Source organism: Mus pahari, chromosome 9 (assembly GCF_900095145.1).
Source record: "Mus pahari chromosome 9, PAHARI_EIJ_v1.1, whole genome shotgun sequence".
In the NCBI taxonomy this organism is placed as follows: domain Eukaryota; kingdom Metazoa; phylum Chordata; class Mammalia; order Rodentia; family Muridae; genus Mus; species Mus pahari.
In genome coordinates this window covers 42,595,129-42,615,888 of record NC_034598.1, presented here as the reverse complement: position 1 = coordinate 42,615,888, position 20,760 = coordinate 42,595,129, and the positions used below count along the sequence as shown (strand labels likewise).

Genomic DNA, 20,760 nt, shown 5'->3' with positions numbered 1-20,760 from the left:
TATTATTGAGCTTTTAAGACTTTTATTGTAGGGCCAGTGTGCAGCACTTTCTGTTACGACAGGACTTGTCTTCCTATTTTATTTATGAAAAGACAGCTTTCTTTGAAGCAGAGAATTTTAATGAGGTGCGGCTTGACTTTTAAAAATCACTCATGCCTCTTTATCACAGTGGCGAAGACACTGCCGAACCCAAGACTAGGAAGGTTCTGTTTGCATTCTGAGGGTTTATAGCTTTCGATCGTTCCTTTCGCCTCCGACCCATTTGCAAAGACTAGCGTTCAGCCCCATCTGCGACACTGTCCTGGCCCCCTCTGCAGCCACAGATTCGCTTTATCTACACATGCTTGTGTGTGAGATAAGGGTTGCTCTTGTATTTTCCTTTGTAATTTTGTATGTCTTGGCGTTTTGTTTGCATGTATACATCTATGCGTTACGTGTGTACTTAGTGCCCAGGGAGGCCAGAAGGCACCAGATCCCCTGGAAATGGAGTTAGAGTTGTGGCTGCCAGGTGGATGCTGGGAACTGAACCCAGACCCTCTGAAAGAGGATCCAATGTCTTCAGCCCCTGTTTGTTTGTTTGTTTGTTTGTTTTTAAATGCATAGTCCTGAAACTGTCAGTGACTCCCCTGCCTCTGCTTCCCCAATACTGGCACTTTATGCATCACCCGGACTCGCAAGGGTCATTCTATCCCATGTGGCTGTCCCTTGTCCCAGTAGCACTAGCTGACAAGCATCTCGCACTGAGTTGTCCTGGCTCCTTGTCAAAGTCTGCAGCTATTAAGCTCATTCTTTGGTATGGTCTTTTTTTTTTTTTTTTTTTTTTTTTTTTTGTTTTTTTTTTTTTTTTTTTTTTTTTTTTTCCTTTTTATTCCTATTATTTTTTAGATTTAGTTAATTGTTAATGTGTATGTATGTGTGTGTGTCCATGTGAGGGTATGTGTGTGCATGACAGTAGTGCCCGCAGTGTCTGATCCCCACGCTCTGGAGTTATAGCTGTTGAGCGCCCCCTGGAGTGGGTATTGGGAACTGCACCTGGTTTCCCTGGAAGGGCAGTTATGTATTTATCTGCTGAGCTGCCTCTCTAGCCCCCGATTATTTCTTTTAAAATCCTTTCCTTCTAACTAAATTTCTCAGGATCAGGATCTATATGCTAATGGCTGTAGCCATGAGAAATGCCTTGGGAAAGAGACAGGTGGATCCCGGGGTGCAGGGTGCCAACCTGGAAGACAGCTCTGGCTCCAGGCTCCCCTAAAAAGTCCACTGCCTGCATGAAGATATCCTAGTATAAATGCTCCTCTTCTCAGGCTTTGGACCCTAGTCAGACACCCAGCCCCTAACTCCTGGGATGCAGGTGTCCAAGCCTGTGGGGACCCTTGGTGACCCAGTGGCCAGGGTCCCTGGCAGCCAGTTCCTGATGACTGACTGCATGCTTTTTGGTTGCCCAAAGGTGTGAATTTCAGCATGGACCAGTGCAGCCCCAATGGCACGGACCCCTACAAGCCCAAGTGTCCCGAGAGTGACTGGACGGGGCAGGCGCCCGCCTTCCCTGAGTGGCTGACTGTTACCCTGCTCTGCCTCTATCTCCTCTTTGCCAACATCCTGCTACTTAACCTGCTCATCGCCATGTTCAAGTGAGTTGGGCTCCTGTGCGGGGCAGGGCTCTCCTGGGCTGGTGTGAACACAGGCAGCCACCTGACAACTTGATGGCGTGTGTGTGTGTGTGTGTGTGTGTGTGTGTGTGTGTGTGGCCAGCATGTCATTCTGTCTGTGTCACCATTCCTAGGGGCCCAGGAGCCCTTGTCTGTACTATTAATAATTTAAAATAAATCTCAGTGTGGGGTTACTACCCGCCTGAATGGTTTATGTTGCCGAATAAAAGACAAACATAGCTATTATTATTTTTATTATTATTATTTAAAGTTTTCTTTATTTATTATATGTAAGTACATTGTAGCTGTCTTTAGACACAGCAGAAGAGGGAGTCTCATTACGGATGGTTGTGAGCCACCTTGTGGTTGCTGGGATTTGAACTCAGGACCTTTAGAAAAGCAGTCAGTGCTCTTAACCGCTGAGCCATCTTTCCAACCTCCCCACAGCCTTTATATTTTAATATGCCTTAGGCAGCACAATAGCTGGGCCACTACCCTCCATGTTGTTAGACCCTACCTGCCGCTGATAATTCCGAGTTATTGCTTACTGATTTCTACGTTCCATCTTGGCTGCTCTTGACCCAGTTGAGCAGCCATGTTCTCTTGGTCCTTTCCATGGCCTCTGCTTCTCTCTTCTGCACACTCCTCAGGCATGGAGTCTCTCCTTCCTCTCTTCCCCCTCGAAGTCCCAAGCCTGGGGACCCTAAATCCTGCCCCTGTCTCTCCTCCCCAGCTAGTGGCTGCTGGCATCTTTATTTACCAATCAGAATTAACTGGGGGAAGGTTCCCAGAATCTGTGCAGCAGACACTCTCATGCAAATAGTTTTGGGAACCCAATTAGCATCAGAATATAAGCAGCTACACTGACTCTGGGCCCTAAAACCTTCTCCTACTCTGCTAGGGACCAGTTCAGCCATGGAAGGTCCAGCTTGCCCACAGTAAAATCCTTGAGCCCTTGACCCTCCTGTCTCAGCAGACAGGTTCTGGGTGGCTGGGACCTTTGGACGTCTCATTGTTGTGGTGTGCACTGTTCACTCTTTTCTTAGCAGCTGAGTTGGGGGCTGCCCCTTCTGTTTTAGAGAATTCTAAACATTAAGATCCACCTGTGCTAGCCACATCTGAGATCAGGGTAAGGGGGCTGAGTAGGGAGTGGGGAGGACTCTGTCCTTTAGGTAGGAAAAGCCATCTGACAAAGTGGTACATGTCCCTTCCCCTGCTCCTGGGTCTCCGTGTCAGACTTGAGGACCTGAAGTACCCGTGACATCATCTTCTGCTTGTTCAAACCACTAGACATTAGCTCTGTCTAACCCCTCCCTGATGCTTATGTCTGAATACAAATCTAACCCCGCCCCCCACCCCCGTGATTTCCTATTCCTCACTGGCTTCCCACAAACATTCTGATACATACACCTCTGCCTCCCACTAGCTACACCTTCCAGGAGGTGCAGGAACACACAGACCAGATCTGGAAATTCCAGCGCCACGACCTGATAGAGGAGTACCATGGCCGGCCCCCGGCCCCTCCCCCACTCATCCTCCTCAGCCACCTGCAGCTCCTGATCAAGAGGATTGTCCTGAAGATCCCTGCCAAGAGGCACAAGCAGCTCAGTGAGTCCCCTTGTCCCCAAACTGCAGCCCCAACATTCTGGGTACAGATGCTAATTGGCTACCCCCAAAACTGTTTGCATGAGAGCGTCTGGGAACCTGCCCTCAGTTAATTCTGATTGGTAAATAAAGATGCCAGCAGATAATAGTTGAGGAGGGAAGATGGAAGCAGGATTTAGGGTGCCCAGAGCCCTGGACAGTCAGTAGGCATGCTAAGCTCTCATGCTCTTGGGCTTTTCCTGCGTCTGTCATGAGCCAGTAGCTCCCTGGGCCTGGAGATGGATGGGGTAATAGACCCTTTCCATGGGGCCCTGGGTGAGTTATGGGGTCCCTGTTAACCCTATCCTGTCTACAGAGAACAAGCTGGAGAAGAACGAGGAGACAGCCCTCCTGTCTTGGGAACTGTACCTGAAGGAGAACTACCTGCAGAACCAGCAGTACCAGCAGAAACAACGGCCAGAGCAGAAGATCCAGGACATCAGTGAGAAGTACAGAGGCTGAGAGGTCCCCCCCCCCATCCCTTGGGAGGGCACCCTTCAAGCCATGCCCCGCAGTTCTAAATCGTTCTAAGTGTGGTCCCTTAGGGAAGGGCTCAGGCTCAACTTGTGGGAGAGAAAATAGACAAGCAACTGGGGCACCTGACTGTGATGATGAAAGTGGTGATGGCGATGGTGGAGATGGTGCAGATGATGATGGTGATGGTAATGATCATAGTATTGATGATGGTAGGGGTGGTAATGGTGATGGTGTTGATGTGACATGGTGAGAACGGGCTTAGTGCTGGAGGTCATGGTGACTATAGTGCTGGTGGTGGTGTTAAGATTAATGGTTCTGTCTCTGATTGTGCTGGTAGTTATGGTGACAATGATGGCAACTTCGAGAAACCTCAATGAACCAGCTGTTGACCACAGCCCCTTCTATCTACTATGGTGGGAGAATTAGAAAAGGATGTGCTGATTGCTTGAGTTTGGGTGTAATGACATCCTTGGAACACCCTCTGCTGAGAACAGTCTTCGACACACTGTGGCTGCATTAAAGAGTCTGCCCTGCTTCCACATTCTCTGCTCTTACCTTTAAGTAATTCTGAAGGATGGCTGGCAGGTTGCCTGGTGTGTGGGTTGACGGTTTTGTGAGTGAATAGTTTGGCGAATCTGTCTCAGGTTCATTTGCGGTTTATTGGTGGAGTTGGAGGTAAGCCCACTGGTTGACAAATGTATCCACTGATTGCTTGGGTGTGGTACTGGTTACAGTAGCTGTGATAAAACACCACAACCCAGGCAACTTATAGAAGAAAGAGTTTATTTTGATTTACAGGTCCAGATGGTTAGAGTCCATAATAGTGGGGACCACATAGCATTGGGTGGTGGGTGTTTGAGCAGGAGTGCAAAGTGGAGAGCTCACATTTTGAATGCCTAGCACGAAGCACAGAGAACAAATCTGAAAATCTGCCTGTGACATACTTCCTCTAGCAAGAATAGACCACCTAACCCCTTCTCAAACAGGGCCATCTACTGGGGACCAAACATTCAAATGCCCAAGTCTTGGGGAAGAACAATTCTTATTCAAACCACCACAGTGGGCTAGGGTAGTATCCAGCTGGTCTTCCATGAGCTTCCTGAAAGCAGGGACAGAATCCTACAGGGTCCCCATGGTCATTGGCCCCCCTACAAAGCTCAGAGTCTGGCAGAAAATGAGTGAATGCTGTGTAGTTCTTGAGCTACGGATCCTGGCCTGGGCTGGCTGACAGCAAGCCGGGCTGTTGTGTTCTTTGCTGACACTACATTCTCATTATCTTTAAAGGGCAGGTGCCAGGGTCCTCGTGGTCTCTCAGCACCTGCTGTTACCTGCATTTGATTTTGAACAATGGTCGTGCCCAGATACTGGGCTGTGTGGTATCCAAGGAGCTTCTGAAGTGGGGATTATGTCTGGATGCTCCGTCAGCAGGATGATCTTGAAGTTGGGTCAGGAGAGTCAGCATGAAGGTTCTGATAGGCACAGTGTTAAGGGCTTGCTGTGGACTGAGAATGTGACCTGCATCTTAGGAGGTGTTGGTTGCTTCATCTTTGCCATTGAGGGGACAAAGACTCAGGAAAGGGAAAGAAGAAGAACAGGCCAGTGTTTGCTGCTGGTAAACAGCGTACCCTGGATTTGGGAGCCTGTCCTGATTTTGTGTTCTCCTGCCTCAGGGAACTAGGCTGGCCCTGAAGAAGTCAATCATGTGAGCCTGCTCAGCTCTTATCCCAGACACTCCTCCTTGTTTCAGAATGGATCTGAATGTCCAGTTTCCAATCTGTGGCCCAGAGTGGGAATAATATCTAACATGCTAAGATGTAACATCTCAGAATCTCTGCTTATTGTCTAGAAATCTATGCATTCAGTAGGCAAGTGCTGTGAAGCACAGAGAGACAGGGGAAATGATGAAAAAGTGGTCCCTGAGACCTGGTGAGGACCCTGGCCTGGTCATTTTCTCTCTGGGGGCACTGAGAAGGATCCAAGGCTGAGGGAGGTACCGTTGATCCCAGCCCCTTACCCCCAGAGCATGGCTGGAAGTTTTGGGGTTTCTGCCAATCTCAACGATTCCCGTGTGTCACTGTGACTGACCCGTAGGATTCCAAACATGCTACAAACATCATGTTTGTAAGGTTGTCTTTAGGGGAAAAAAAGGGGCAAGGGTACCAGAGTGTCTTTTGTGTACTGAAACAACACAGTGCATAGGAAAGTAGATGCCAGCACACACAGCATGGTCCTTAGCTTCCCTTCCCTGGGTGGCTGTTTAAATTGGGTCACATCCCAGAAACACTGAACAGATATTACCACACAGCTCACTTTATTACAAAAGGATATTGTTAGCAGTTGGCATTGCAAGTGGGAGGAAGTGAAGGAATCCCTGGGCAAAACTAGGGAGGCAAGTGAACATGAATGCATACATGTAGGCAGGCAGACAGGTAGACAGGCATGCATGCAGGCAGGCAGACAGGCAGTCATGCAGGCAGACAGACAGGCATGCAGGCATGCATGCAGGCAGGCAGACAGGCAGGCAGGCATGCAGGCAGGCATGCAGTCATGCAGGCAGGCAGACAGGCATGCATGCAGGTAGGCAGGCAGGTGTTGACCTGTCATTGGTTTAACTATAACACAGCTAGCCATAGAGGGGAATGGGACTTCTGGTTCAAACTAAACAACCTGTGCATCACCCGCACCAGCCCAGTTGTCCTCAAAATCCTTGTCATCTAAGGGAGCTTTCAGAGCTCATGGCCCAACACCAAGAGGCAAGCGCAGACACGTGGGTTGCTGTGAATGCCATTCCCCATCCCCCACAGATGACACCTCTGATGGCTCATTGGGTTAGGCCACCTCTGATGAGCCTGGGTTGTCTGAATGCTGGGACAGTTTTATTTTATGATACAGATTTGTGTCATAGATACTTTCAAATTACACGAGGTAGTATTGAAGTGAGAGCCGGTGGGATGCCACATCTGGGCTGCTGGGTTTGGTAGGGTTGTCTGGAATTGTGGTCTCATGTGTCCATTTGTCTTCTTTCAGAGTGGACACCATGGTGGATCTGTTGGACATGGACCAGGTGAAGAGGTCAGGCTCCACGGAGCAGAGGTTGGCCTCCCTGGAGGAACAGGTAAGTAGGTAGGAAGTCAGGGCCTTGTGGGACATTTTGTGTTATGGTGGTGACACTGAGACCAAGCACTTTGGGAAAAGATGCAGGAACGGATATTTATAAGAGGAAGGGGCAAAGAGCAGGGGAGGGAGGGAGAGAGAGGAGAGAGGTAGAAGACAGAGGGGGGGAGAGGGAAAGAGGGAGAGGGAGACAGACAGACAGACAGACAGACAGACACACACACACACAGAGAGAGAGAGAGAGAGAGAGAGAGAGAGAGAGAGAGAGAGAGATCTCATTATCCACTGGAAGACTTCTTTTATTCCATAAAATCTTCTACCCAAGCCTTCTAGAACATTGAGCTTCCCTGGATTTGAATTGTGAGGCTCTTGTATTCGGCACACCTCCCTGGTGGTCCTAGAGTGCATGGCTCCTCTCTCCACTTGAGACCACTGGAGCCAGAGGCTCAACCCTCAAGTTCTCTTCCAAGGCTGCATGGCCCGTCAGGATGCCTGGGTCACTTGGGGGATTGAGGCCAGACTTCCAGGCCATAAGCCACATGGATCACAGGAGGCCAACCTAGTCTTTCCTGGGACATGCCATCCAGGTGACTCAGGTGACCAGAGCTTTGCACTGGATCGTGACAACCCTGAAGGACAGCGGCTGTGGCTCAGGGGCAGGTGCACTGACCCTGGGTGAGTATTTGGTCTCTTAGGAGCTGTCTCCAATGGTCTGTGTGGTTTAGGGTCTGGAGAATGGGCTTAGAGGAGAGGCAGCTATAGGGGTTTCGCTGAAGGAGGACTGTGGCTGGAGTTGTCCCTGTGCCCTGGGGGACAGCCCTCACCTCCTCCTGTGAGCTGAGCAGGTTTCTCCTGGCTTGAGCAGGTTCCTGGGCTCCTGGAGGCAGCATGCCATGCCTCTCTGACCTCTTTTATATATCTTGCTGCAAAGTTGGGAGCAGGGAACAGCTCTGGTGACTGAAGCTATCACATCAAATCAAGACATAGACACTAAAGCTCATTTCCCTAAATGTTCAGCCAGGAAATGGATGGACACGAATGGTCATGGTCTTCCTTAGGTGAGGCTAGTCCCTAGGGAACAAACTTGCCCCCATTAATTGGAGAGGCCCCAGCCAGTGATATTAACCAACTATTGAGATATCTAAGTGTGACTTTAGTGGCAGGTATCTGGTAGGGGATGGTGACCTTTGTCCTTCCATGGCTGGGATCACTGGAGTGGCAAGCAGGGTGTTGGGACTGTCACTCAAACTTGTGACTGTTTCTAGCACCCCAAAGGGCCTTCGATGAACTAGATGCTGAGCTGAGTATCAGGAGGAAAGTAGAGGAACCGGGAGATGGTTACCACGTGAGCGCCCGGCATCTCCTCTATCCCAATGCCCGCATCATGCGCTTCCCTGTGCCTAATGAGAAGGTGCCTTGGGAGGTGAGTTTAACTCTCTTATGTAGGCCATATCAGGAGGCGTTAGGCTCTGGGGGAGGAGAAGAGGTCATCCCATGTTCATGGTAGCCTCCACCCTCTCTATCCTCTCTGGTCATCTGAGGAAACTAAATGAGGCAGGCATGCAGGCAAATCACACAGGCTGCATGGCCAAACTGTGGAAGGGGTCCCCGGGGTGAGGAACGGTGACCTTACAGAGTCATGGCTCAGGGATGCTCCTGACGCTTCTCACGTGCTCCAGTTGTCCTGGCCCTGCCATCCCACCCATCCCTCCCTGTTCTTGACACGTCCGTACCCCGTGAGCAGCTATCATTCCTTTTGAGTGCCAGGCGAGAGAGAGAGAGAGAGACCTCTATTCAGAGAGAGGTATGCTGGCACCCGCAAGTTCACCTGCTTGTGGGCTTGCGGTTCCCATGTAGTCCCCGACCCATCCTGGGAAACGTTCATACCATCCACACTTGGGTCCTCAACTCTACCGGGGCTGGGAGATACCCAGGCACACTGGGGAAGAGAAGTTGGTCCCGGGTGGGTGGTAGCCTCCACTGAAGCTGCTCTTGGATCCATGTGTGGCCCTCAGGGCTGGCTCGCTTGGGAGTGGGATGGAACCCTGACGAAGCTCACTTGCTGTCTTGCAGGTGGAGTTTCTGATCTATGATCCTCCCTTTTACACCGCTGAGAAGGATGTGACTCTCACAGACCCCGTGGGAGAGTGAGTGGCCCCTTCCTCCACAGGGAGCGCAGAATTCACATAGGGCAGGCCCAGGCAGGTTCTGTCTCATCTGGGAATTCCAGGGCAGCTCTTCCTGTCCAGGAGACAACTCATTCTGACAATGGGCATGAGCTATGGACAGAGACCTCTCTCAAAGGAAAGGCCTGGGTGACTGTAGTTGAGCCACCAATGGAGGCCGAGCCCTTGTCCCTCTGTGTTACTCTGCCATGACCTCCTTCTAACAGGGACATCTCCTTTTGCTTGTTCCCAGCATGGCAGAACCTTTGTCTAAGATCAGTTACAACGTCGTGGATGGACCGACAGACCGTCGCAGCTTCCATGGAGTCTACGTGGTCGAGTATGGGTTCCCTTTGTGAGTATGCTGTACCTCGGCTGGCATCAGTAATGGGGCGCATTTCTCTCCGAGAGAGCTGACTTCTCTTTCTAGCAAAAGCAAACGAGAAAAGGAAACTCAGTGTGTGCCATTCCTTCAGAGTCTGCCTGCTCAGAGCCTTTCCCTGGAAGGTCCCTGGACCCACCTCTGTAGTGTCCCAAGTACATGGGTCTGTTGGAACCTGGGGGCTTCAACATATGGTCGGAAACTCGGAGAGCATAGTCAAGTCTGAAGAGAGCACTCTGGCTCTAGAGGATGTTCTAAAAAATATTTTAAAAATCCTGCCACAGGGTTCCTCCCCTCCTTTGACCATTTATATTCCCGGAAGAAAGACACACACAGAGTCTTTATATTTTTAAATATACCTTACGCAGCACAATAGCTGGACAGCTGCCTAGCCTCCATGCTGTTAGAATTTACCTCCTATCGATAACCCCATTATTACTTTCTATGTTCCATCTTGGCGGATCTTAACCCAAATGGGCAGCCCTCTGGGCCACATTCTCTTGGTCCAGAGCCAAGATGACTCTTCTTGCTTCACTATGCCACGGCTCCTCTGTCTCTCTTGCCCTCCTTTCTCCTCCTCAGGAAACCTAACAACCCTCCCCCTCAAGTCCCCCCCCCCATGGCTATGTCTCTTCTCTGAAGCTATTGACACTGGCATTTTTATTTACCAATCAGAATTAACTGGGGGCGGACTCTCTCCTCTTTGGGGCAAAAAATTTGAGAGGATGCAAATTAGCATTAGAATACAAGCCACCTTAGGCCAACTCACTACAAAAGCATGTGGCCGGTGGGCCCACGTTAGGGATGGTAACCTTGCCCAGCAACTATGATGGGCCAACAGCCTAAGTACTCATAAATGCCCATAAATACCACTGTGCTTCCAGATGGGGTGTGGCCAGCAGGGGGAGCAGTGGGGTAGAGGATGCCAAGGGGCCTGTGGGATTTAGGAGAATATTCTGGAACAGTGAGTGGGCTACTGTCTCTGGAGCCAAAGGTTGTATGCGGTGGCAGCAGTGGAGGGGTGGCCTGAAATAGACCAGGGCTCTAGCCTGCATGTCTGCATGATGGGGCCATGATGAATGGGGTGAAGACGGCTTAGGGAGCAATGTCAGTTTCGGGGTGAGAGACAGGGAGGAGGAGAAACACTCAGTTGACTGGCACATACCTGCTGCCATGACAGCTGTGTGGAAACGTGAGCAGGAAGGACCGGAGAGGGCTTTGGTCTCTCTGGACCACTCTACATTTGAGACAGGGTCTCTCCATGAGACTGGAGCTCAGCAGTTGGCTAGGCTGGCTGTCAATCATCCTCCGGTCTCTGCCACCCCTGAGATTACAGGTGTGCACTTTTATGCTCACTTTTATTTTTTATTTTTTTTTAAACATGAATTCTGAGGATTTGAACTCAGTCCTTACACTTGCATGGCTAACACTTTTCTTACTGAGTCTTCGTTCAGCCCCAATGTATATATATATATATATATATATTTTTTTTTTTAACGTAATCACATACTTATGTAGTTAGGACTCGCACGCTATTGTGTTTTTTCTTTCCTTTTCTTTTTAAATTGTATTTCTTAGATATAACTTCCATCTGTGAAATGATTGTCTTCATCTGTTTTATGTTGCTCATAATAGAATACCAAAGACTAATTAGGTTATGAAAGAAAAAAAAAAAAAGAACGTTGATTTTGGCTCATGATTCTGGCTCAAGGTCAGGGGCTCACATCCAGCAATGCCTTCTTGCTGATGAGGCAGAGGAGGTGCAGGATGTCACATGGCTAGGATAGTCCGGGAGGGAAGTCACCTCTTCAGGAGAAGAGGTGACTTCAACCCAACCCCAACACTCCACAGAGCTTCGGGAGCTTTGGTAGGGACAAGCAAGGGTTATAATGAAACATTGTCTTCTTTTCTTCTAAGAAATAGTGTTTGAAGTTAAGCCGTACTTACTGGACCACACAGCTGGTGGTAGTGGGGGATGTGCAAGGCAGAGGAGATGCTGGGCCAGTCGGCTTTCCATCATTATGAAACACTCAGGACAGCCAGCAGACAAACAGAGCATTATCACTGTAGCCTCAGTTTGAAAGCTTTTAGTTCAGAATCAAGGTAACCCTGGTGACTCTGTGGGAAGGAAACGCCACCATGGCAGGGTGTAGAGAGTGGAGAGAGCTGCTCACATCCAGGCTGGGAAGCAAAGGGGGAAAAGGAAGCTGGAGTTCTTCAAAGGGTATCCTGATGACCTAAATCTCCCATCAGGCCTTGCTTCCACTTCCCAAAGGCTCCATGCCAGGACCAACCCATCGGGTGGTATGGGGACTCTAGGAACTCAGCTGAGCAGTGGGGGATGGGGAGGGAGGGAGGCTCACAGAGGACACTAGCAATACTGAAGGAAGCAGAGCCTGCCCACAGGGTGAATCTTGCTCACTGGCAGATGTGGAGCGGTGAGCCGGGAGAGTCATATATGGAGGAGACCGCTTGTCCTGTGGTACCACCGGGGTGCATCTCTCTTTGTTTTGCATCAAAGTCATGAAAACCATCAATTCTTAGTCCTGATTTAGAATGGGGTCTGGTGGTGAGAGAGGGGTCCTGGCCCAATGAGAGGCCTGCAGTTAACACTCTGTGCTCCAGGAGCAGTGAGTCCATGTAGCCACAACCTGGTTCCTTCAACCTGGCTTCCAAGTGCAGCCACCCATCATTTGTGACCACAACCACCAGACATAGGTCTCTGGGTGTTTGACCCTACCTGTGGAGGAGGGCTGGCCATGGTGGTTGCACATTGACTAGAAGCCCTGGCTCTGCTCTGTGAAGAGCCTTGAGGGGCCAGGACAGGTTGTCGGGAGCTGGCATACAATCTCTGCTATGCTGTTGTGACTTGGCTCCACCCCACCCCGTCAGATGCAGTGGCTAAGCGAACCCTTTCTAACCTAGGAACCCCATGGGCCGCACGGGGTTGCGTGGTCGTGGGAGCCTCAGCTGGTTCGGTCCCAACCACACTCTGCAGCCAGTTGTCACTCGGTAAGCATCACGTCTGTCATCTGTACCCTGGCTCCAAAGATGCTCCTCCCACCGGTGTGAGTTCCAAGGGCCTGGGGGATGGCCTTTGTACTTGGTATCCTGTGAAGCCTGTGGGAAACCGCATACGCTGCACCCCACCCTCTCCGAGAAAGCCCAGGCTACTCCCTTTCCCCTGGAGGCTACCTAAGTTTTGGGGAGTAGTCCCTTAGCCCTACTAGGGGCTGATAAAAACTGTGTTTAGAGCCTCTACTAAAGAGAAGAAGTTAGCAGAAATTACCATCAAACAAACAAACAAACAAGCAAACAAAGCAAAGCCTACCCACAATCCCACAGGAATGTTAACGTTTGCAACGTTTTCCTACGGGGATATGTGCACATCCACACTCTCACACAGCCTTGCACGCACCCCTCAAACCTCATGATATTTCCAACCCTGGGTCCCGCCTACCTCCTCTGCAAATGCTGACTGGCTGCACTTGGGGAAATCCTCTGGGGGTCCTAGCACCGGCTGAATGGAGCCCAGCAAGGCACTGGGCTCTCCTGGCAGTGCCAGTGAGCTGTGGCCTTGGACACCTGGGTCAGACTGGGGATGGACTGTACCCCTGTGGCTTCTGTCTCCGTTCTGCCTGGGGACTGGGGGGTTAGGAAAGAAGATGGTGGGTGGGTGGTGGGGTAGAGTGAGGAACATAGGAGGGGATGGTTGGAGGTGGAGGTGGAGGGTGTGGGGGAGGTGGCAGAGGGTTTGATGCTGCTTCCAGACCCAGCCAGTCCCCTCCAGGTGCTCTGCCCAAGGCCACCTGTGGCCCTGCAGGTGTAAGTGGGTCCCCTGCATAGGTGGAAGAGGAACCAGGGAGGAGCTATCTGCCGGAAGAGTGTCAGGAAGATGCTGGAGGTGCTAGTGATGAAGCTGCCTTGCTCTGAGCACTGGGCCTTGCCTGGGGTAAGCAAAGCATCTTCTCTGTCTGTCCCACTCACGGTCTGACTACAGCAGCCTGCAGTCACAGTGACAATCTCCGACTCCCGTGGCCCTGGATGAGCTAATGTGGCTCAGTGCCTCTTTGGAGCTCCCTCCCTGGCTTCCTTGTAAGCTCACCTTCTGGTGTGTCCTAGGCCAGGCTCACTGGGATGTGGGAGGGGATAACTCAATACAGGGATAACCCACAGTGGCTCAGATGTGGACTGCTTATCCTGCTCCAGACTCTGAGTTGAGCCCTGAAGGCAGAAGGGTGCTGTTTAAGGGTTAAGGGTGGGGCGTTGCATAAGCCTTAGGCTTGGCAACCGCAGCTGGCTGTAGGGCTCAACTTGAGAGGGCACCTCTCAAGTTGGTAATGACAGGATTGGGATGCAGAGGCCCAGGCTGTCTATGCTGGGATGAATCCACATTGATCATTTCCTCCATCAGTTTATCCTGCCTGCCCCTCCTCCCACCCACCACCAGGCCCGGCTTAGGGCAGGGGTCAGAACTTGTCCTGCTAGGAGAGATCAAGTACAGCCTGGGATGTCCCTCCTCTGCCCCTACTCCCTGAGCCTGTGCTCTTTCCAAATTCAACAACAAGTTGTCCTCCTGAAGACCTCTGCCTGTGGCCATGGCTCAGTGACTGCTTTGGGAGGAATACATGTCCCTGTAGTGTGGCATGGGCAGTAGTGTCAGCCGGGATGTTCAGGCTAGAGAGGTTGCAGGGCCAGGGCAGCTTCCAGGTCTTCTGATGTTCAAAGCTTAGTGGCAGGAACCAGGCCGAGGGGACTGGGGACAGCAACCAATGAAGGTATTGCACCTGTCCCTCTCTGATGCCAAATATAGTGAGAGGTGATGACAGGGCTCATTGGCCTTCATGGCATCACTATGGCTACCCTTGCTCTACTTTAGCACCATACCCTGCTCAGGCTGTGTGTTGTTTAGGCAGATGGTGATCTGGACAGTATCACTCAGCTAGCAAGCTGACTCCGGACTGACAGACACTGCCGCCTTCAGCCTTCCTCGGGACTGGCTGGCTGCCTACACTAGGCAGGTGGCCAGAGGTGATGGGCTCCTGGGTTGTCTGGGATCCAGCTTGCACGCCTTGCTGACTGGTCTCCACTTCCTCTCTGCTCAGGGCTCTCGGGAGCCAGGGGAGATGCTGCCACGGAAGCTGAAACGGGTCCTCCGGCAGGAGTTCTGGGTGGCCTTTGAGACCTTGCTGATGCAAGGTACAGAGGTAGGGTCTGTTCCTTATTCAGTGAACCCTGTATGTTGGACCCCTGTGCAGAGGGTCTGCTCCCTATGCAATGAGCCTGGTATATTGAGCCCCTGTGCGGAATCCCTGCATGCTAACTGATGCCGTCGTGGATCCTTAGGCAGGGATCTGCTTCTTACTTCCTTATAGGACCGTCCACTCTCCCTAGCCAGACTTGGGCTCTCTGTACACAGACATGTGTCTCTATGACATACTTTTTCATAGCATCTGAAACACTGTATTTAAGTCCAGATTTACAAACCCACCTCTTTTGTTATCTGTGGATATAATGTAACCAATTTAAACAGTTCTCTGGGGGGCAGGGGGGGTAAGGGGGGGAGTCCAGTTATTCTGTATCTTAAAAGGAAACAAAGTGGTGGCTGGTGACTCCTGTTGTTACCTGGGAGCTTGGAGATTTTAGATGGTATCCTTAGCGCACTTCCTCAGTGGACACCGCTGTCTCCTCTCTGACTATTTACAAAATAATTTCTGTTCTTACTGGAGAAAAATTCACATAATGTGATTCTGGAGTCCCCTGTGGCTAAACAGACATACCCAGAAACAGAGCTGGAATGCCTACACCTCACCCTCTTTGAGAGAGTGTCTTCCCCTGGAGGTTGAGTTTCCAGGGATCACTCCTTTAGCCCGACTGGAGGCCAACAGGAACTTTGTCTAGAATGAGCAATTTCCTTACATTTATACCCTTCTCACATGCCGTGGCCACTGTCCATATCTAGTTCCAACATGGGTCACTGTCTTAGTCAGGGTTTCTATTCCTGGACAAAACATCATGACCAAGAAGCAAGTTGGGGAGGAAAAGGTTTACAGCTTACACTTCCATACTGCTGTGCATCACCAAAGGAAATCAGGACTGGAACTCAAACAGGTCAGAAAGCAGGAGCTGATGCAGAAGCCATGGAAGGATGTTCGTTACTGGCTTGCTTCCCCTGGCTTGCTCAGCCTGCTCTGTTATAGAACCCAAGACTACCAGCCCAGTGATGGTCCCACCCACAAGGGGACCTCCCTCCTTGATCACTAATTGAGAAAATGCCTTACAGCTGGATCTCATGGAGGCATTTCCCCAACTGAAGCTCCTTTCTCTGTGATGACTCCAGCCTGAGTCAAGTTGACACAAAACTAGCCAGTATAGTCACCAAAAAGAAGACTTCTGCCTTTATCTCTGGAATGGTTGTTTTGAACTCTCATTTTGAATGGGGTTGTATAGCAGTGGCCTCTGCTGTCTGGGTTCTCCCTGAGAAGCATCTTTGAAGATGAAGCCTCTGGATACCCAGCATAGGCAGGAGGGTCCTATGCTTGACCTGTGCCAGAGGCCAGCAGTGGGGTCAGGAAGCTGTGGGGCCTGAGGCTGGTCAGGGAGAAAACATGAACTGGGGAATCTCAAGCAGGCACAGGTCAGAGGCTGATCAGGATAACCAGCCATGGTCAGATACTGCCCCCAGGAAGCCCTCCTTCCACGTGGATCTCAGCTCCTCTGTAGTGGGCTTGAGGAATCAGGGCTCCACCACTGGACCAGCTAGCTCACCCCTGCTGTGGCCTCCAGGTATACAAAGGGTACGTGGATGACCCAAGGAACACAGACAATGCCTGGATCGAGACGGTGGCTGTCAGCATCCACTTCCAGGACCAGAATGATATGGAGCTGAAGAGACTGGAAGAGGTACGAGTCCTGGCGTCCAGAGCAGGACGCACGGTGAAATGCTCCAGACATGTTTCAGGGACTTCTCAGTAGTGGTTGGCCTGGGGTCTTGAGACAGAGCTGCCCATGGCTGGGGAGGCTAGCAGGCAGATTCACATCCTGAATAGACTGAAGGGTACCAGGGAGAGGCCAGAGAACCACAGTAAAGGCTGAAAAGTGGCCTTGGATCTGGGTCATTTAGTGAGGTAGGTATATTAGTTAGTCGGTTTTCTGTGTATTAGTTATATTGCTGTGACCAAATACTTGAGAAAAAACAACTTTAGGGAAGAGTCTATCTTGGCTCACAGTCGATCCTGACTGGACAGTCACTCCAGCAGGAGCAGGAAGCAGCTGGTCACATCGCGTCTGCAGTCAGGAAGGAGACATGAACGCTGAAGCTCATCTCAATGTCTCCTTACATATCCCACAGCCTCGTTTTGGGGAACTGTGGCACCCACATTCAGAAGTGGGTCTTCCTTTCTTACTTAATCCAGTCTAGATATCCTCTCACAGGCTTACATGGAGATTTGTCTCCAAGGTGAGATTCTAGATCCTGACGAGTTGATGATCGATATTAACCACCACAAAAGGACTTGAGGACCATGTCCAGAGGGGCTGGCATAGCCTTCTCCATTTTCTGTACCCTCTTTATGGGACATATGTCCACAGGTGCTCAGAGCAGATCTTCATACTGCTGATATAAAACTAGGGAAAGTACCACTCTGTGAAATCCAGGTCACTGTACCAGAACAAAGGCCTCTGAGTAAGGTCACATCTCTCCATTTGTTTGGGTCTATAGGGTTAGCTTAGGCATCCGGAGCAGGCAACCCTGTGTCATACAGTGAGCTAGCCATGGGTGAGACACAATATTGCAGGCTGCATTGGCTCCTGCAACCTGAGAATTCAAGGCACTGGGTAGACACAGGCTGTTTGTCCTTGCAGAACCTGCACACTCATGATCCAAAGGAGTTGACCCGTGACCTGAAGCTGTCTACTGAATGGCAGGTGGTAGACCGGCGGATCCCTCTGTATGCGAACCACAAGACCATCCTCCAGAAGGTGGCCTCACTGTTTGGAGCTCACTTCTGACTGGGGCTTCTGGTGGAAGCTCCAGGGACAGCCACAATGACCTCCAAGACTTGGACTGCTGTCTTGGGTTGGATGACTGGTTGGAGTACTGGGTTTGGGGTGGGTGGTAGGTTGTAGGGCTGGGTTGGGTGACCATGGGGATCTTAATAAGTCCCCAGAGGTGCTGTCCTGAAAGCCACTTCTGCCACAACAGGAAGGTCACAGCATAAGGACAGGAGTGTATTCAGTGGCTCCTGCTACCTATGTCCTCAAGTGCCATGCCTTGACTAGGGTTTATGGGGCCCTGACCAGCAAGATGCTGCCACTACCCTAAGCCTGGCTGGAAGTGCTCCCTCTGGGGGGACAGGCACTTTTCCCGGGAGGGACTTCTGTCCTCATTGTGGGAGCCTTCTGTCCTCGGCATAAATAAGGTAGATAGAGGCTGTGCCTCCTTCAGGAAGAGACACTGTTCTTATAACTTCTGGTCAGTGCTGAGTCACAGGCATTGAGGGAGGAATGAGGGCTTGGGGATGGGATCACTGTCACCCCTAGACTTTAGAGGTGCTCTTCTGAAGACACTCAGGCAGGGACATGCCCTCCCTCAGCGCCAGCTGACCTGCTGCTCACAGAAAGTCCTGGAAGAAGGCAACGGGGCACCCTGTCATGGCTTCTAAGAGGAAAGTAAAATTGAGAACGATAGGCTTTCTCTGACAGGGTAGGTGACTTGGGGATTGGTACTGTGGCTAGGAGACGAACTCTGTAGCTGAGTTGTGGGGCGGGGATGAGCAATGCCAGTGTTTAATGGGACAGGACAATGAAGAGCGTGTATGATCAATCTATCTAAATGTGAATCTTGGAAAACTTCAGGACTCAAATGGGGTCACTGGGGACGAAGTTCTGTGGTATCTAGGGTCTGTCCTGAACTGCTGGAGGTCACCTGGTTTCCCAGACAGTAGGTGCCCCTGGCTCCCAGAAAAGGAACACCTAGATGCCCAGAGGGAGATGGTCTGATTGGCGTCTCCTGCCATGCAACAAAGGGGTCTCTGGGAATGGAGAGGTAGCCCAGTGAAGACTGCTGTGTGGTCAATGGAAGCTGGAGGGCACGGTCCTAGACTGTCTTTTTTCCAGTTCAGGCGTCAAAACAATGCACGGAGCCAGAATTCTGAATGATCCAGGAATCCCTGGAGATCCAAGAATCCTGAGAGATCTAGGATTTCTGGGAGAAATAAGGATTATAGTGGCACAGAGGTGTCATCTGGCTCAAACTGTTGGAAAAAAAAAAAAAGGATCTAAAAAGCAACCGGCTCTGCTCTGGCTGGCCTGTCAGCCCTTTGGCCACCCTATGTCATGTGATTGAGTCACTGAATGCGTTAATATCATGATGGTGCAGGGATGGGGGTGGGGTGAGCACGTGAGAGCAAAACAAACCGATCTCATGCCCACCAGCTGACAGATGCACTAAGAGACGCAAGTCATGGTTTCCTCCAAGGGTCCCTCTGCAATGACGCGAAACAACCCCCTATTCCAATTCAGTTCTACCTCCCGAAGGTCCCACCACCTTCCAAAAGCACCGTGTCAGAGGTGAAGCCTCCAACATTCAAGTTATGAACCCAAATCACAGTCCCATGCCTAGTCCAAGAAGGCAGACAAGGAAACAAAGACATGCTGAGAGATTGCTCTTCCGGGCCATCTATTAACCAAGCCAGTGATGCCAGGAGACACCACAGGCCTAAAAACTACAGTCTGGTCCTCATGCTGACTCACTCTCTCTGAATTTCTCCTGGCTGTCATTTGTCTTAGGATCTCATTACACTGACACAGGCTGGTTGACACTGACGTCTTAGCTTCCCCCACCTGCAGCAGGGCCTCAGACTTCTACTGTCTGCAGTGACCTTTTCATTGTTGAGCATCCTGTGTATTCAGCTCTCGTGTGTCAACTGTCTTCTTACAGCTGTGTGGACTCGCTGGACAGGACATTTTTAATGTCATTTTAAAAGGTGTGTTACAGTTTTCCCCTTACCCAGCTGGCTCCCAAATAATTAAGACTGGGCTATTACATTTATTTTACAGCTTTGAGGGCACAATAACTGAGCAGTTACTACTCTATTTTAATCTATGCTAATCTGGCTACCTCCCAAGCAAAATCCCTGTGCTACTTGCATTTTATGGTTTTCTCTGCTTCAGGTGTTTTCTTATGATCTGTCCTGGGCCTGCTTTCTCTCTCCTCCTCCTCTTCCTCCTCCTCCTCCTCTTCCTCCTCCTCCTCCTCTTCTTCCTCCTCCCCCCTCCTGGGTAGAAACCCAGCCCTATTCTCTTCCATGTTCAGTCACTAGCTGATTAGCTAGCTTTATTGACCAATCAGGGAATAATTGGGGAGCAATGTTTACACAACATCGAGACAGGAGATTCTTAGAATAAGGACTGCAACCAGATACAGTGTCACAGAAATAAGCATTTGAATAATACAAGGATAATCTTTACATAGTGCACAATAACATTATACCTGCAGGACATCACCAGAGCAAGGCTGTACCCTTCTCACTGGGTAGCTACTGTCTGATCACATAAACTCTGTGATGACTAGTCACTGTAAACTTGACTGGACTTAGAATCATCTAGAAGACTGAAGAACACCCCTGGGCATGTCTCTGAGGATGTTTCTCAAAGAGTTTAACTGAGGCAGGAAGACCCACCCTGGGTACGGGTGACACCACCCTGTGGGCTGTGGACTTGGGTAGCATAAAAGAGGAAAAAGGAAAAAGTCATTTGAATGCTACCAGTCAGTCCCTTTGCTTCCTGGTTCTCCAAGGTGGGAGTAAGCAAGTCTTGAACAAATTCTGCCTTCTGGACTAGGGACAGGCACCTGCTACCCTGCCTTCCCCACCCAGATGGCAGCTCAAGCTATGAACCAGAAAACTCATCCTCTAAGTCACTTGTAAGATACTGTTCACCAGGGAGAAGAGCAACCAGCACACTTGGCTCCATGGAGGGGCCTTTCTTAGAGCCTCTGCTTTTCCCTGTGGAGTTGCTTGGTTTTAAGAGGTCCAGCACTGTGGGACCCTGAGGCTTGACATGGAAAGCCCCACCATATGACAGGAAAGGACAGATTGGGACATCCTGCTCTAACTCGACCAAATGGAAGCTGGCCATCACAGAAGGTGGATGTCTAGAGAGCACATGCCGTCAGAACAGAAGGGCTCAAAATGAACAAAATAATCTCTTGATGGGGTGGGGGACGTGAGTAATGTGGTCACTGCGAAAGCACGAGACACTGAGTTCAGATCTTTTAAAAAAGTCAGGTATGGCAGCTTGTGCCTGTAATCTCAGTGCTGGGGAGGTG

The 20,760-nt window shown here is 50.6% G+C and overlaps 1 protein-coding gene and 2 non-coding genes across 5 annotated transcripts in view; all 3 read left to right on the top strand.

Annotated features, from left to right (window-relative positions):
• The window catches only part of Trpm2 (transient receptor potential cation channel subfamily M member 2), a 53,604-nt gene extending 35,035 nt beyond the window's left edge, over positions 1–18,569 (top strand). For all 3 annotated transcript variants that reach the window (XM_021205171.2, XM_029542598.1, XM_029542599.1), the window contains 13 exons: positions 1,448–1,631; positions 3,076–3,257; positions 3,610–3,742; positions 6,798–6,885; positions 7,472–7,559; positions 8,150–8,307; positions 8,958–9,031; positions 9,303–9,404; positions 12,357–12,443; positions 13,278–13,383; positions 14,537–14,638; positions 16,218–16,334; positions 17,295–18,569. In XM_021205171.2, the coding sequence (XP_021060830.1) occupies positions 1,448–1,631; positions 3,076–3,257; positions 3,610–3,742; positions 6,798–6,885; positions 7,472–7,559; positions 8,150–8,307; positions 8,958–9,031; positions 9,303–9,404; positions 12,357–12,443; positions 13,278–13,383; positions 14,537–14,638; positions 16,218–16,334; positions 17,295–17,441 (1,568 nt within the window). In that variant the 3' untranslated portion in view covers positions 17,442–18,569. The remainder of the gene's footprint in view (positions 1–1,447; positions 1,632–3,075; positions 3,258–3,609; positions 3,743–6,797; positions 6,886–7,471; positions 7,560–8,149; positions 8,308–8,957; positions 9,032–9,302; positions 9,405–12,356; positions 12,444–13,277; positions 13,384–14,536; positions 14,639–16,217; positions 16,335–17,294) is intronic.
• LOC115064703 lies at positions 13,337–13,390 on the top strand. Its single transcript, XR_003844535.1, has one exon. It is a non-coding gene; the product is annotated as a Z6 small nucleolar RNA (small nucleolar RNA).
• Positions 14,505–14,580, top strand: LOC115064704. Its single transcript, XR_003844536.1, has one exon. It is a non-coding gene; the product is annotated as a Z6 small nucleolar RNA (small nucleolar RNA).
• Positions 18,570–20,760: the final 2,191 nt, after the last annotated feature.